The 14,820-nt window shown below is 36.2% G+C and overlaps 1 protein-coding gene across 1 annotated transcript; it reads left to right on the top strand.

Moving 5' to 3' along the window:
* Positions 1-8,379: 8,379 nt before the first annotated feature.
* Positions 8,380-9,285, top strand: LOC115985874. The gene is made up of 2 exons (XM_031108770.1): positions 8,380-8,693; positions 8,775-9,285. Exons 1-2 carry the CDS (start codon positions 8,380-8,382, stop codon positions 9,283-9,285), a joined length of 825 nt encoding a protein of 274 aa, XP_030964630.1.
* Positions 9,286-14,820: the final 5,535 nt, after the last annotated feature.

Consider the following 14,820-nt stretch of genomic DNA (forward strand, 5'->3'; position numbering starts at 1 on the left):
CTGCATGCTTAGAACAACTAGTATGTTGCCTGTGCGATTCATGGATAATGTTATAATGTTTTCTGTAAATTTTTTTTTGGAAAATATTATACATATATTATAGCATATTTATTATAAAACTTTGTTAGTAATGAATTCATCATAAAAAGTAACAATTATAAAATGCACACATATATCTATTATAATTATTTTTTTAAGTAATGAGCAATAATTAAAACTACTTTGGAGTTATATTGTATAATAAAAGTTGATAAAAACATATTAATTCATTCTATACTATTGATTTTTATTATGTGATGTAATAAAAAGCTTCATTATTATATCTTTCTTTCTTTTTTTTGGTTTCTTCAATGCTTTGTTGTTGCAGTATGGTGACACTTGTTATCATCATCAGTTTCTCCATCTTCAACATTTGAAGTTTAGTCCATCCATATTTGTTCAATTTTTGAGCTTTCATAACTTTTTCCTTTTGTTGCATCATTTGTGTTAATCACTAATGAATTGGCATCGGGAGATTCTTGATTGGATCTTAAAAAGTGTGTACTTTGTCACTAAGATTTTTTGTAGGTATTTTGCATTTATGTTAAACTAGTTGCAGACCCGTGTGCTGCGCGTAATAATTTTTTAGATAAAATACTATTTTAGTCCCTAAACTTTATAAAGAGTTTTTTTTTTTTTTAAATATAGTATTATCATATTTTTCATAATCTTGTCTATAACATTTTTTACCATTATCATATATTTATTGGTTGATGATTTGCATAACATAGATATTAAATAAGAAGTAGAACTATTCGTTAAATTTTTTTAAGTCATAATGTATGAAGATTATGATTATATATATATATAATTTCCCTAGTTAGAGTTTGATTAGTTTTAAGTTTAAATTTTATATTATTATATTTAATTGTTGATTTTATTGCACTATAAAGTTTTCAATGTTCTCTGTATAGCCATCTCTATTTTATTTCTTACTCCTCTTGACCACCTTTTTATTTTCCAAATAACAGTTAGTAATTGACGTTCGATTTCATTTCATTTTTTTCTTCCTTCAGTTTCTCAAAAAAAAAAAATTTCTTCCTTCATTTATTCTTTATTACTTTGTATGTTCCCTAGCTAGTTGTAAATTTATGGTTATCAATAAGAAATAGATATCATGGATGGCTTAAATAGTTATAGATGTAGTTACGGTAGTGGTATGTCAAATGATTTTTTTTTCCTTCTAAATTTTCAAGGAAATATGAAAGTCATTTCTCTAGTTTGGTCTCAATCAATTAAGATATCCATAATATATTAACGGAATCAATAATGAGCCTTAAAGTTTTTAATGTATAAAGTGGTTAGGTTAGTGGTATGTCAAAGGTTTTATAAAACAATTTTAAAAATAATTCCAAGGAAATGTAAAAGGCCTTTAAAAAAAATTGTGACTTTTTGAATTGTATAAATATGATTGTTTTAATTACCTTGTTTATAGATTTCATTATTAAGTTATAAACATTTAATTAAAGTAGATGAATTATAAATGCAAAGTTAGATATATATATAGATTTTTTTTTTTTTTATTCATGAATCATTATATCATTGTTTACTTATAAATATGTAAATTAAAGTTTTTTTTTTTGAAAAAAAAAATCTAAATTAAAATAGATGATATGTAAAGGTAAAATTATATGAAAAGTTAAAACTACCCAAAATGAACGTTTAACCACTTATAGATGCGTGTTTTTTGAAGATTAAAATTTTACACAATTGTTTTAGCTTGAATTATATAACTATGCAAATATTGTTACGAGTGGTTCCATCATTTGCAAATTATCAAGTTTGGTGGCCTTACAAAACATATATTTTATTTTGCAAAAAACTTTACATGAACGCCTCTTTTGTGACAACTTTTTTTTTTTTTTTTCTTTTTGCCAAAAACAACTTAAGAATATTAAGACTTAAGTTAACATATGTGATAGTTGTAAAACACATTAGTGATATGAAAAATACAAAGGTTTAAATATTTAAAAAACATTTTTAGTAGATTGTAATTTTTGGCAAAAAAATATTAATGTATCCATGATAAATTTTTTTATATAAATGGTATATAGTAGTTTATATTTTTTTAGACTTGATTCAAAAAGTTCATTCTCAATAGCCTTTTAAGTCTACAAATTGCTTAATCTATGAGCCTAGATACATTCAAAGGGTGCTATCTAAATTATAAATTATATGACCCTTTATCACACAAAAATATTGATTCTCTCAATGTATGGTAAAGGAAGGCAGGTTTGTGTCTAGCCATTTTCTTGATTTGTGCTGCATAATTTAATAATATGGAGAATGTGATTGGAAAAATAAAATATAATAACATTCTATGTAACATGATAACATTCTATGTAACATGAGAGGAAAAAAGAGTAACAATAAAATATATAGCAATAAACATCAAATTATCCAAGTCATTCTATGTATTATAATAACATTATATTGTTATATACTATATGTATAATGCAGTAGGATAATATTTAATCAAAGAGAATATAAAAGATAACAACTTAAAACAAAAAATTAAATTTCATCAACACAAAAATTCATCAACCTAAAGAATTGATGCAATAAAAAAAAATCAAACAAAAAATGAAAACAAATTGAGAGAGAGAGAGACAGAGAGAGAGAAATAACCTTTTTTGTGTGAGAAAACTATGCAAAGAATGAAAAAGAAAATGTCAAATTTATAGTAAGATGTTGAGAATAAGAAGAGTCAAAATAAATGAAGATAAAAAGGTGGAGAAAAAAATGATATTAAGATAGAAAGTAGTGGGGAGATAAAGAGGTAAAAGGGAGGGAGAGTTTTGGAAAATTAATAATAAAACTAATGATTAAAAGATATTTTAATTTTTAAATAATGGAGTTTCAAGTCACCTTAAATGAGAAAATGTTTTAAAAATATATATATATATATAAGAAAAACTGGAAACAAAAAATGATGGCATGACTGCTGATATGGCTCAATGTGAGCGTAGGAACATTAAATGCTACGCTTCAGTTTTTAATAATATATAGATTTCAATGATGTGACAGTTTTTTGTAAATGTTTTTATTTTTTATTTTTGTTAATGGAATAGTGCAGCAAAAAGAATTAATATAGCATATTGGATTGTGATTTTTTTTTTCTTCCATACCTTTTTGTCATTTGAAGGTGCATCAAAAATCTTAGCAATTATGTAATTTTCAAAACCATGCTTTAGATTGAATTCATTCAAATGAAGTAGGAAAATCCATTTTCCTAATTTTTTTTTCAAATCACGTGGGATTCCTTCTCCAATATCAATAGTTTTACAATAATTTAAATAAGTTGTACCTCAGTTTATTTTTCAGTAAGATCTCTTGTAGATTTATTTAAGTTTTTCTCGACATCTCAATCAAATATCACAAAATTTGTTTTGTTAGTTGCATCAAAAACTTCAATTTGAATCTTGTATTTGAAGTAGTCTGCAATTGTATATATATAGTAGTTATAGTAAGATAAATATATTATAAATATTTGGAGGGTATGTAGTTAATGTGAGCGCCTCTAACTTTGGGATAGAAAGATTTGTTTTTGTTTCACATTTTGCACACCAAAATGATCCTGCTTGTGGTTTGACATTCCTTTCACAACGTACGCACAAAATGTAATACCAACACATTGTTATATCAATGTTACTTATTTGTTACAATACCCTAGCAATTCACATCTTGCAATGAACTTTGAAATTAATATGTATTATTTTTCTAATGAAAATAATATGATGTATCATTATTTTTTTAAGTAAATGATGAGTATAATTTGAAATGATTAACAAACCTATTTCGTAGGATCTCATTCAATGCATTTTATCTTTAATATTTTCTTAATATTATTTAAACATAAATCCTCCTATGAAAATTGTTTTGCATGTATTTTTGGTATTTCTTGTATAGGATCATGTTTTTTTATCATTCCTATCATTGAATTTTTTAAAGAAAATATTAAGTTAATGGCATTTTTTGAGATAGTATATGCTATTTATTAGACTTTTTGTTATTATAAATTTTAGAAATATGCACTTGTCAATTATTTCAGCAACTTCAGGGATCTCATGATTTATATATATTTTTGTTGCACTGGTCGATGATAGAGAATTTGTGTGCATAAATTGCATAGAACATTATTAATAGACAAAAGCATATTGAATTGAAATTGGGGGAAAATTGAGACATGATTTCATGAGAATGAGGTTTTCTAGAAGTTTCATCTATATGTGGGGGAGGAAGAAGAGAGTTTGCTGAATTTATATAATAGTAAAAATAAGTTATTATAATCTATTGGGTAACAGTAAAAAAAACTTAATCAAAAGAGGTAAAAAATGTTAAATGCAACATTAGAGTGCCACGTGACAGGACATCATGCACTCTCACATGAGGTCTATACTTTTATATATACTAGTTGCAGACCCACGCGATGCGTGGGAATATACAACTATTTTGTAACATTTTATAATATATGATTTATTCTATAAAACGTACTGAAAATATTATTTCTAAAATTATTTTCATCTCTCCATCTCTACAAATATATCATTCTATTATTTTGATTTTTTTATTATTATTTAAAAACTTGGGTGCATTTGATTGATATTAGTCTATTATATTTTTTGGGAAGAAAGATAGATATACTATTTGTTTTTTCAAGTGATCTATTTTATTCAAAATTTTGTATAGTGTGTTATGGTTTTTTTTTCTACAACTAAAATTTTTAAGTTCCAAAATTAATTATTTGAATTTCTCATTCTCTTAAGAAGATTATCATGATAACCAAACCTCATTTCAAATTAACAATTGATATTACTCAAATAATTTATAGAGACATTCAAATACATAATCATCTCACTTCTTAAATATCTAAAAATTAACTCAAACCAAAACTATAAGATAGAGAGTACATGTGATAAATAACTCAAAAAACACACCACCAAAGTGTATCATCCAAAGGTAGACACAAAAAAATTCATTAATCTAAATTTACAATTGCAAGAAAGAATTAATAATTGAGAGAGAGAACAAACACCTTTTTTGGAAGAGAATGTGAGACAAATAATAAAATTATATAAAATAAGATAAGTAGGAAAATATTTGAAAGAAAAATGTATAGTTCTAAACACCAAATTATCCAAGTCATGCTATGTAATAGAATAATAGTAAATCATTCTATAATTTCAAAGGATAACATGTAACAAATAAAGATATTAAAATTAAAAAGATAATAAATTAATATAACCAAATCATATCAATCTAAAGTAGAGTAAAACATAAAAATTTATCAATCTAAAGAATCAAACATCCACCAAAATAAAGAACATATATGTATAGAGAGAGAGAGAGTGTTCACCTTTTTGTATGAGCAGAATATGGATTGAATGGAAGAGAAATAAAAAAATTTTATAGTAAAAAAATGGGGAGAAGAAGAGTCAAAATAAAAGGAAGATGAAGGGATGGAGAAAGTGTAAGGTCAAGGTGTAGAGTAGTGGGGAGATGAAAAGGTTAAAATAAGTAAATGTTGGAAAATGTGTAATTGTAAAGTAGCAAATTAATAAGGAGAAAAAAAATTAAAAATAAGAAAGAAAATATTGAAAATAGATTGATGATGTGGTGTTGGTGTGGTACTAATGTGACTCAATAAGAGCGCGACAACATTAAACTCTACACTTCAGCTTTTAGATATATATATATATATATATATATACTAGTAAGTTGCCCATGCGATGCATGAATAATGTTATAATGTTTTATGTAATTTTTTTTATTTTTTTTGAGAATGTTATACATATATTATAGCATATTTGTTATAAAACTTTGTTGGTAATCAGAAAAAAAAAAAAAAAAAAAAAAAAAAAAAAAAAAAAAAAAAAAAAAAAAAAAACATAAACCAAAAACAACAACAACAACTACTTACTGTATTGTATTAAAAGTTGATAAAAACATCTTAATTTATTCCATATTAATGATCTTTATTATGTGATGTAATCAAGAGCTTCATTATGATTTTTGTTTCTTTTTTGTTTCTTCAATGCTTTGTTATTGTGGTATGGTGATGCTTGTAAAGCTTATTAAGGGATATATTATCATCATCTATTTCTTCATCTTCAACGTATGAAGTTTGGTCCATCCCTATTTGTTCAATTTTTTACCTTTCATTACTTTTTCATTTTGTTGCATTATTTGTATTAGTCACTAACGTTTGAAGTTTGGTCCGTCGCTATTTGTTCAATTTTTGAGCTTTCATCACTTTTTCCTTTTGTTACATTAATTGTATTAATCACTAATGAATTGGAATTGGATCAGAAGACTCTTGATTGGATCTTACAAAGTTTGGACTTGCGGATTTGTTGTCGTTACGATTTTTCATAGGTATTTGCATTCATATTAAATTTCAGTGATATGACAGTTTTTTGTAAATTTATATATATATATAAATTTATATTTTTAATTTAGGAATAGGGTAGCAAAAGAGTTAATATGGCATATTGGATTGTGTATATATTTTTTTTCTTCCATACTTTTTTGTCATTTGAAGGTGCATCAAGCATCTTAGCAACTGTGTAATTTTCAAAATCATCCTTCAGATTGAATTCATTCAAATGAATTAGGAAAATGCATTTTTCTTTTCCTAAAATTTTCTTCATATCATGTGGGATTCCTTCTCCAATATTAATCTAGATATAAGGAATTTAATATATATTATGATCAATAATTTTACAATAATTTAATATTTTAAATAAGTTGCACCTCAATTTATTTTTTCGCATTTATTTAGGATTTTCTCAGTATCTTGATCAAATATCGCAAAAGTTGTTTTGTTAGTCGCATCAAAAACTTCAATTTGAATCATGTATTTGAATTAGTTTGCAATTGTATATATAGTTGAAGGGGAAAAATTTAGCATAGTGGACTTTTACCACATTGGGCCTGATGGATTCGAGCCCATAGGCCGGCAACAGTAGAGCCCAGAGGCCTAGAGCAATTCCATATTCTTGTTGCGCATGTAGAGTCTCCAAGGAAATCAGAAACCTAGCGCAAAGAGCATTCCGTAAGATACGCGCGTTAGTCCCCTCTACAAGGAAATGTCTTGTCCATCACGTTTGGGATTACTCAAGAGGATTCCTATATAGAAAAGACTTCTACATCAAAGAGGAGAGGTCAACCTACTACTATAAAAGCCCTAATACCCTCACAAACCAAGGTACGCATGATTTACCCTCTCTAGCACTCTAGAGTTGAGAACAATTCTAATTTGATCGTCAAAGGGTATTTGGCCGACACCACACCGGTGCCCTCAGCGAGATCACTTCTTTCTTCTTGTAGGTTGTTCGATTGAGCGAGCGTGGATCGTGTAGCTCACTGGTGATTTTACGGCATCATCAGTTGGAGCCGTCTATGGGAATGCAAAGAAGTTTAAGCCAAACTATCGCCTTCTGGACATAAGAGTCGCATGGTACTTACTCGCTCGATGGCTACCATCAACAACATTTAAGAAAACGAGCCGCCAAGATCTACTGCATTAGAAAGACAGGTCCAGACTCTTAAGACAGCAGTAGAGCGACTCACAAAGCAAAACCATGATCTGGAGGAGCAGCTATGCCAAAGGGATGCAGGACCTAACCTTCAGGAGGAACACCAGGAAGGTAACAGTGCCGAACGAAGGGAGCAGGAGAGGCCAGAGGGTAGCAACGCCCCAAGCCGACTGGAGCGGCAAAACACAAGCCTTCCGTCTCTTATGGATTTTGCCCCTTCACCTATTATCGTAGAGATGCAGGTGATGAAGGAGCAAATGGAGGTCATGATGCCCTCAAGGGACGAGTATCTTCTGATCTCGATGACTTAGTGAATAGAACCGACTCACCATTCACCACGTCCATCAACTCATTCCCCTTGCCATCGAAGTTCCGGATGCCTCAGATCGAAAGCTATGACGGGGTCAAGGACCCCCTCGATCATCTAGAGACCTTCAAGACCCTGATGCACCTTCAGGGGGTACCAGACAAGATCATGTGTAGGGCGTTCCCAACCACGCTAAAGGGCCCTGCAAGGGTTTGGTTCAGTAGATTGACACCAAACTCCATCAATACTTTCAAGGAGTTGAGCGCCCAGTTCACATCACACTTCATAGGTGGACATCGGTACAAAAGGTCCATCGCATGCTTAATGAGCATCAAACAGCGAGAAGACGAGATGCTGCAGACCTACATAACTCGTTTCAATAAATAAGCCCTTTCGATTGATGAAGTTGACGATAAAATACTTGTAGCTGCATTTACTAGCAAGCTACGGAAGGGTAAGTTCTTGTTTTTCTTATACAAGAATGACCCGAAGACCATGACGGATGTTCTCTACAGGGCTACCAAGTACATGAATGTAGAGGATGCACTGGAGGATGCACTGCTAGCCCGCGAGGAAAAGCCTAAGAAGAGGGAGAGGCAGGAGGACACGCGACAAGATAGAGGGAGAAAGGTCGCTAGAACCGGGGATCAACGAGATGAAAAGCGCCCTAGACCCCCAACTGGAAGATTCACCAATTTCACCCCATTAACCGCCCTAATTGATCAAGTATTGATGCAAATCAAAGATGAAAGAGCATTGACTTTCCCTGGAAAGTTGAAGGGAGACCCCAACAAAAGACCAAGAAACAAGTATTGTCGTTTTCACCGAGACCACGGGCACGACACGGCCAACTGCTACGACCTGAAGCAGTAGATTGAGGCCCTAATCAGGAAGGGGAAGCTACAGAGGTTCGTCAGCAGGGAAAGAACTGATACACCAGAGGAACAGGCCCCACGACGGGAGAACGAGCGCCCTAGACCACCTATAGGGGACATAAGAATGATCGTAAAGGGCACAGCCGCAGCCGGATCTTCCAAGAAAGCCCGCAAAATCTACCTCAGGATGGTCCATAGCGTCCAAATCACAGAATCCGTACCAAAGATGCCACAAATAAATAAACCCGTCATAAAATTTTCAGAGGATGACGCTCGGAGACTTCACCATCCTCATGACGATGCACTTGTGGTCAGCTTACAGATAGGGGATTATAACATGCATCGGTTCCTCGTCGACAACGGCAGTTCAACAGACATCCTGTACTATCCAGCATTCCAGCAAATAAGGATCGACAGGGAATGGTTGACCCCCACGAATGCCCCGCTCGTGGGATTTGGGGGAATGAAGGTATTCCCTTTAGGCGCAATAACACTAGTTGTTACGGCGGGTGACTGTCCTCAATAGATCACTATGAAGGTAATGTTTCTCGTAGTCGACTGCTCGTCTGCCTACAACGCCATCCTTGGGCGACGCACTCTCAATTCCTGGAAGGTGGTAACTCCAACATACCACCTGATGATCAAGTTCCCGGCAGAATACGGGGTGGGAGAACTGCGAGGAAATTAAGTAGCAGCGTGAGAATGCTATATTGCCATGTTATAGATGGAGGATCAGCAGCAAACGATGTGTATCTAGAAGCAACAAGCATTAGCAGAGCCAGTAGAAGAGCTAGAAGAAGTAAGACTTGACGACACGTGGCCTGAACGAACTACTAAAATTGGCACACTAGCCAGTTGGCCAATGCGCCAGACAATCATAACTTTCCTAAGAAATAACCAAGACGTCTTCGCTTGGAGTCATGAAGACATGCCGGGAATTGACCCCTTGGTCATGGTCCACAAGTTGAATGTGTCGCCCTCCTTCCCTCCAATCCGGCAAAAGAAATGAGTCTTCGCCCAGGAGCTGGATAAGGCCATAGCCAAAGAGGTTCGAAAGTTACTGGAAGCAGGTTTCATCCGGGAAGTATACTATCCTGACTGGTTGGCGAATGTCGTTATGGTTAAAAAGGCCAACGGAAACTAGAGGATATGCGTAGATTTCACAGGCCTCAACAAAGCTTGCCCTAAAGACAGCTACCTGCTCCCACAGATAGATACCTTGGTGGATTCGACTGCAAGACACCAGTTCCTAAGCTTCATGGATGCTTTCTCTGGCTACAACTAGATCAGGATGGACGAATCTGATCAAGAAAAGACCTCCTTTGTCACGAGCCAGGGATTATTCTGCTACAAGGTGATGCCTTTTAGACTCAGAAATGCTAGAGCAACATACCAAAGGCTAATGAATAAGATGTTTGCACATCAGATCGGGAGGAACGTTCAAGTTTATGTTGACGACATGTTGGTAAAAAGCCTGCACGAAGTAGATCACCTAGATGGCCTCAGAGAAACATTCGATACACTTCGATCGTTCAACATGAAGCTGAATCCAAACAAATGTGCATTCGGAGTAACGGCGGGAAAATTCTTGGGTTTCATGGTATCCCAAAGAGAAATAGAGATCAACCCGGAGAAGGTGCGGGCCATAATGGAGTTGGAACCACCAAGGACGGTTAAGAAGGTCCAAAGTCTAAATGGAAAGATCGTAGCTCTAAATAGGTTCGTCTCAAGAGTAATGAACAGGTGTTTACCATTCTTTCGCACTCTAAGAAAATCATTTGAATGGACGGATGAATGCCAAACGGCCTTCAATGACTTGAAGACATATCTCTCGTCTCCACTGCTGCTCAGTCCGTCCGTGCAAGGCGAAGAACTCTACCTTCATTTGGTCATCTCACAAGCCACAGTAAGCGCAGCTTTGGTGAGAGAGGAGGACGGATCACAAAAACCCATCTACTTTATGAGCCGTACATTCCATGGAGCAGAAGAGAAGTACCCTCAGATGGAGAAGTTGGCTTTCACGTTGGCAATCGCCGCGCGAAGACTTAAGCCATACTTCCAAGCACATACAATCGTTGTCTTAACGGACAAGCCACTGAGAAAAGCCATGAGTAGCCTAGAAGCAGCAGGAAGAATGGCTTTATGGGCAATAGAGCTGAGCAAATTTGACATCCAATACCGCCCGCGAACGGCCATGAAAGGGCAAGTAGTAGCTAACTTCATCGTCGAGTTCACTCTCGAGGAAGACCAGTTGGTGGAAGAGAAAGAACAGTGGAGTATCTATACAGACGGATCCTCAAACAGACGAGCCGAAGAAGCCTGAGTAGTAATCCAAACTCCACAGGGGGACAAGATACAATGTATGATCCGACTGGATTTCCAACAACCAACAACAAGGCAGAATATGAAGACTTGGTCGCAGGGCTGGACCTTGCAAAGGCGCGGGAGCAGAAAACATAATTGTCCACTGCGATTCACAAGTGGTGACGAGTTAGATCAATGGCGATTACGAGTGCAAGAACGATAGAATGAAGAGGTATTTAGAAGAAGTGAAATACCGAATCAGCAACCTCGAAGTCGAATTCATTCAGATCCCAAGGGAAGAGAATGAATGGGCTGACCACCTAGCAAAAGCTGCATCAGCCGAATTCATGCTGGTTCCCGAATAGGTATTATCATTCGTTCAGATCTCTTTACTTATCGATGACGGAGCAGATATGCAGGTGGTAAACTCTGGATATAATTGGACCACGCCATTGATCTCCTACCGAAAGGCTGGGGTGTTACCAGACGAAAAGGGTGCTGCAAGAAAGATGAAAGTCCAGGCATCACGGTTCGTGCTGATAAAGGACGTCTTATATAAAAGGGGTTTTTCTTGACCGTACCTGAGGTGTTTGTGCCAAGAGGAAGCAGATTACGTGATGAGAGAAGTACACGAGGGTATCTGTGGGAACCACTTGGGCGCACGATCACTTGTACACAAGTTGATCTGAGTAGGATACTACTGGCCTACAATGATGAAGGATGTGCAAGCCTATGTCCAGTCCTGCGACAAATGCTAGAGGTTCAGCAATCTCATCAGGCAACTGTCCGAAGAACTGACACCTATGATGGCACCCTGGCCGTTTGCACAATGGGGACTGATATCATGGGTCCATTCTCGACGGCGATCCGACAGCTAAAATTCTTGGTCGTCGGCATAGACTACTTCACTAAGTGGGTCGAGGCGGAAGCCTTACCCACCATCACAGAGAAAAACATCTGGATTTTTGTCTGGAGAAATATCATATGTAGGTACGGGATACCCAGGGTATTGGTCTCTGACAACGGTAAGCAATTCAACAACAGCGCGTTCAAAGACTTCTGCTCGGAGCTAGGGATCAAGAATCACTACTCGTCACCCGCACACCCACAGTTGACCGGTCAAGTCGAAGTCACGAACCCGTCCTTGCTCAAAATAATCAAGACCCGTCTTTAGGGGGCAAAGGGTATCTAGCCAGACGAACTACCTAGCGTCCTATGGGCATACCGGACCACAGTGAGAACACCCACTGGAGAAACACCATTCCGGCTTGCATATGGAACCGAAGCTATCATTCCTGCTGAAGTGGGCCTCATGAGCTACCGGGTGGAGAGCTACGACGAAGATAAGAACAAAGAGCCTATACGCCTCCAGCTCGATCTAGTGGACAAAGTTAGAGTGGCAGCAGAGCAGAGGTTGGCGCGCTATCAGAATCTCATAGCGAAACACTACAACAACAAAGTGAGGCCAAGGGACTTCTAGGTCGGGGATCTTGTACTACGGAAAGTAATGGGTGCCGCTAGAGATCCTTTACAAGGAAAACTCGGCCCCAACTAGGAAGGACCCTACAGGATCACATCATGGCAAAGGAAGGGCACCTACCACCTCGAGACAATGGACGGACAAAAGCTGTAGCATCCTTGGAACACGGAGCATCTTCGGAAAAACTACTAGTAAAGAGAATACGAAAAACCAGTGATTTCGCAATTTATTTTATTTTTTAGCTACAATTTACTAGTTTTTCTTTAACTTTTGCTACAATCTTTTTGTGCCTTTTTAAGCCCAAGGGGGCATGTACTTTTTCTACAAATGCATTTTCTTTAAAGAAGAATATTCAGACACATCTTTGATTTTCCACATGGATTTTTATTATGAATGAATATGCTACACAAAATAGATGGACAGGCAACAAAGTCCACAAAGTGGATGGATCACCCAAAGGGTGAAATAACTTAGTCCACAAAATGGACGGATTAGCCAAAGGGTGAAACAACTTATGGATCACCCAAAGGGTGAAATAACTTAGTCCACAAAGTGGACGAATCACCCAAAGGGTGAAATAACGTAGTCCACAAAGTGGACGGATCATCCAAAGGGTGAAATAACAAAGTCCACAAAGTGGATGGATCAGCCAAAGGGTGAAATAACTTACAAAGTCCACAAAGTGGACGGATCACCCCAAGGGTGAAATAAATCCATAAAGTGGACCGATCACCCAAAGGGTGAAGATTGTTATAGTCCACTAAGTGGATGGATCAATCAAAGGTTAAAATAATTTAGTCCATAGAATGGACGGATCACCTGAAGGGTGAAATAATTTAAACTCCACAAAGTGCACGGATCGCGCATTGGTTGAAAATACTCGTGTTAGATGGATAACGAGAATCTATGTGTACAACTAGATGGATACCAGACCGTCAACACCTTTACACAAGAATTACATAGGCGGGTATTTTCTCAATCTCTCCTTCATAAAGAGGACGGATATTTAAGAAAGTTTCAAACAAAAATTATTAGCAAGCATAAAAATAAGATAAAGCATTAATGACGGATAGGACCCCCAAGGGGCAATTGTTTAATACAAAAATAAAGGACGGATCGTTCTCAAAATAAATACAAAAAAAAAAAAGAGATGTAATATTAATCTACATTTTTGGGTCGGCATCTTGGACATCCTTCACTGAAACTGATTCTCCGTTACCCTGAACAGCATCTTCACCAAAGAGGTCGTCTGTATTCTCTGAAGCGATGGGCAAAGCAAACGTCTGATCTTGGTCATTGACATTTATCATTGACACGTCCAGTTCAGGGTAGGCTTTCTTAAGTTGACAGAGTGCATCATCAAAGCCTTGAAGGAACGATCCCCCCAACTCGCCCAACAAGGCGTCGAAATCACGGTATTCACGGACCGCAACCTCCTTAGCTTGACGGAGCTTTTCCTTCAAGTCTTGGACTTCCTTTTCTTTAGCTTCCAAGGCCTTCCCAGCTTCCTCTGTCTTCTGCTCAAGCTCTTTTCTCGCCTGTTCTAAAAGGTCAAACTTCTTCTCCATTGTAGACTTCCACTTATGAAGTTGACCAAGTTCATCCTCCGTCTGCTCTGCCTTTGCTCGCACACGTTCCAAAGCTGCCTCACGGTTTAGATACCGGTCCATTAGGCCCTTCATCATAACCAAAGACTGAAATAAATAAGTTAAATGGTGTTAAACAAGAAGCTAAGTAGAGTAGACGGATTCAAAATGACGGATAAAAGTTACCTGTGCAATGGCAAAGAGACCATTCTCCCCCATTGCCTCCGTCGAGTGATTGCCCAAGTCCTCGTAGTCCTCCGAGGAAATAATTGATGAAAGTTTCTCCAAGGCCAATTTGGAGTCGTCACGGAGGAGAGGAGGAGGTTTCTTTTGGCTAGTGGACAGGCCCTTCATTAAGCCCTTACCAGACCCGTGTTTTACTGGGGTGACGGTCTTCGCACCCTCAGCCATCAACCCTATGATGGGCTCCAAAAGGACCTTTTGCTGCTTTTGTGGATGGTTAGATTTGGACGACTGTTTCCTTTTTATCGACGGCACCGTCCCCTTAGGAACCACAACCTCGCCGGACTCCTTTTGCTTGGCAGCCTGTGATTTTATTAGTGCCCTCCTCTTAGCGTCGTCCATCTCTGTAATACAGGACGGATAAAGTTACTTGTAATTAAAACTACTTATGCGAAGTAAAGGATGACGGACTTACATCTGTGAACTCTTTCATCGTATCTGATGGCTT

This window comes from Quercus lobata, chromosome 4 (genome assembly GCF_001633185.2).
Source record: "Quercus lobata isolate SW786 chromosome 4, ValleyOak3.0 Primary Assembly, whole genome shotgun sequence".
In the NCBI taxonomy this organism is placed as follows: Eukaryota; Viridiplantae; Streptophyta; class Magnoliopsida; order Fagales; family Fagaceae; genus Quercus; species Quercus lobata.

Coding starts and splice junctions, on each gene's coding strand:
- LOC115985874 (XM_031108770.1), top strand. CDS start 8,380: ATGACGGATGTTCTCTACAGGGCTACCAAGTACATGAATGTAGAGGAT. Junction 8,694..8,774: donor AACAAAAGACCAAGAAACAA/GTATTGTCGTTT, acceptor GGCCCTAATCAG/GAAGGGGAAGCTACAGAGGT.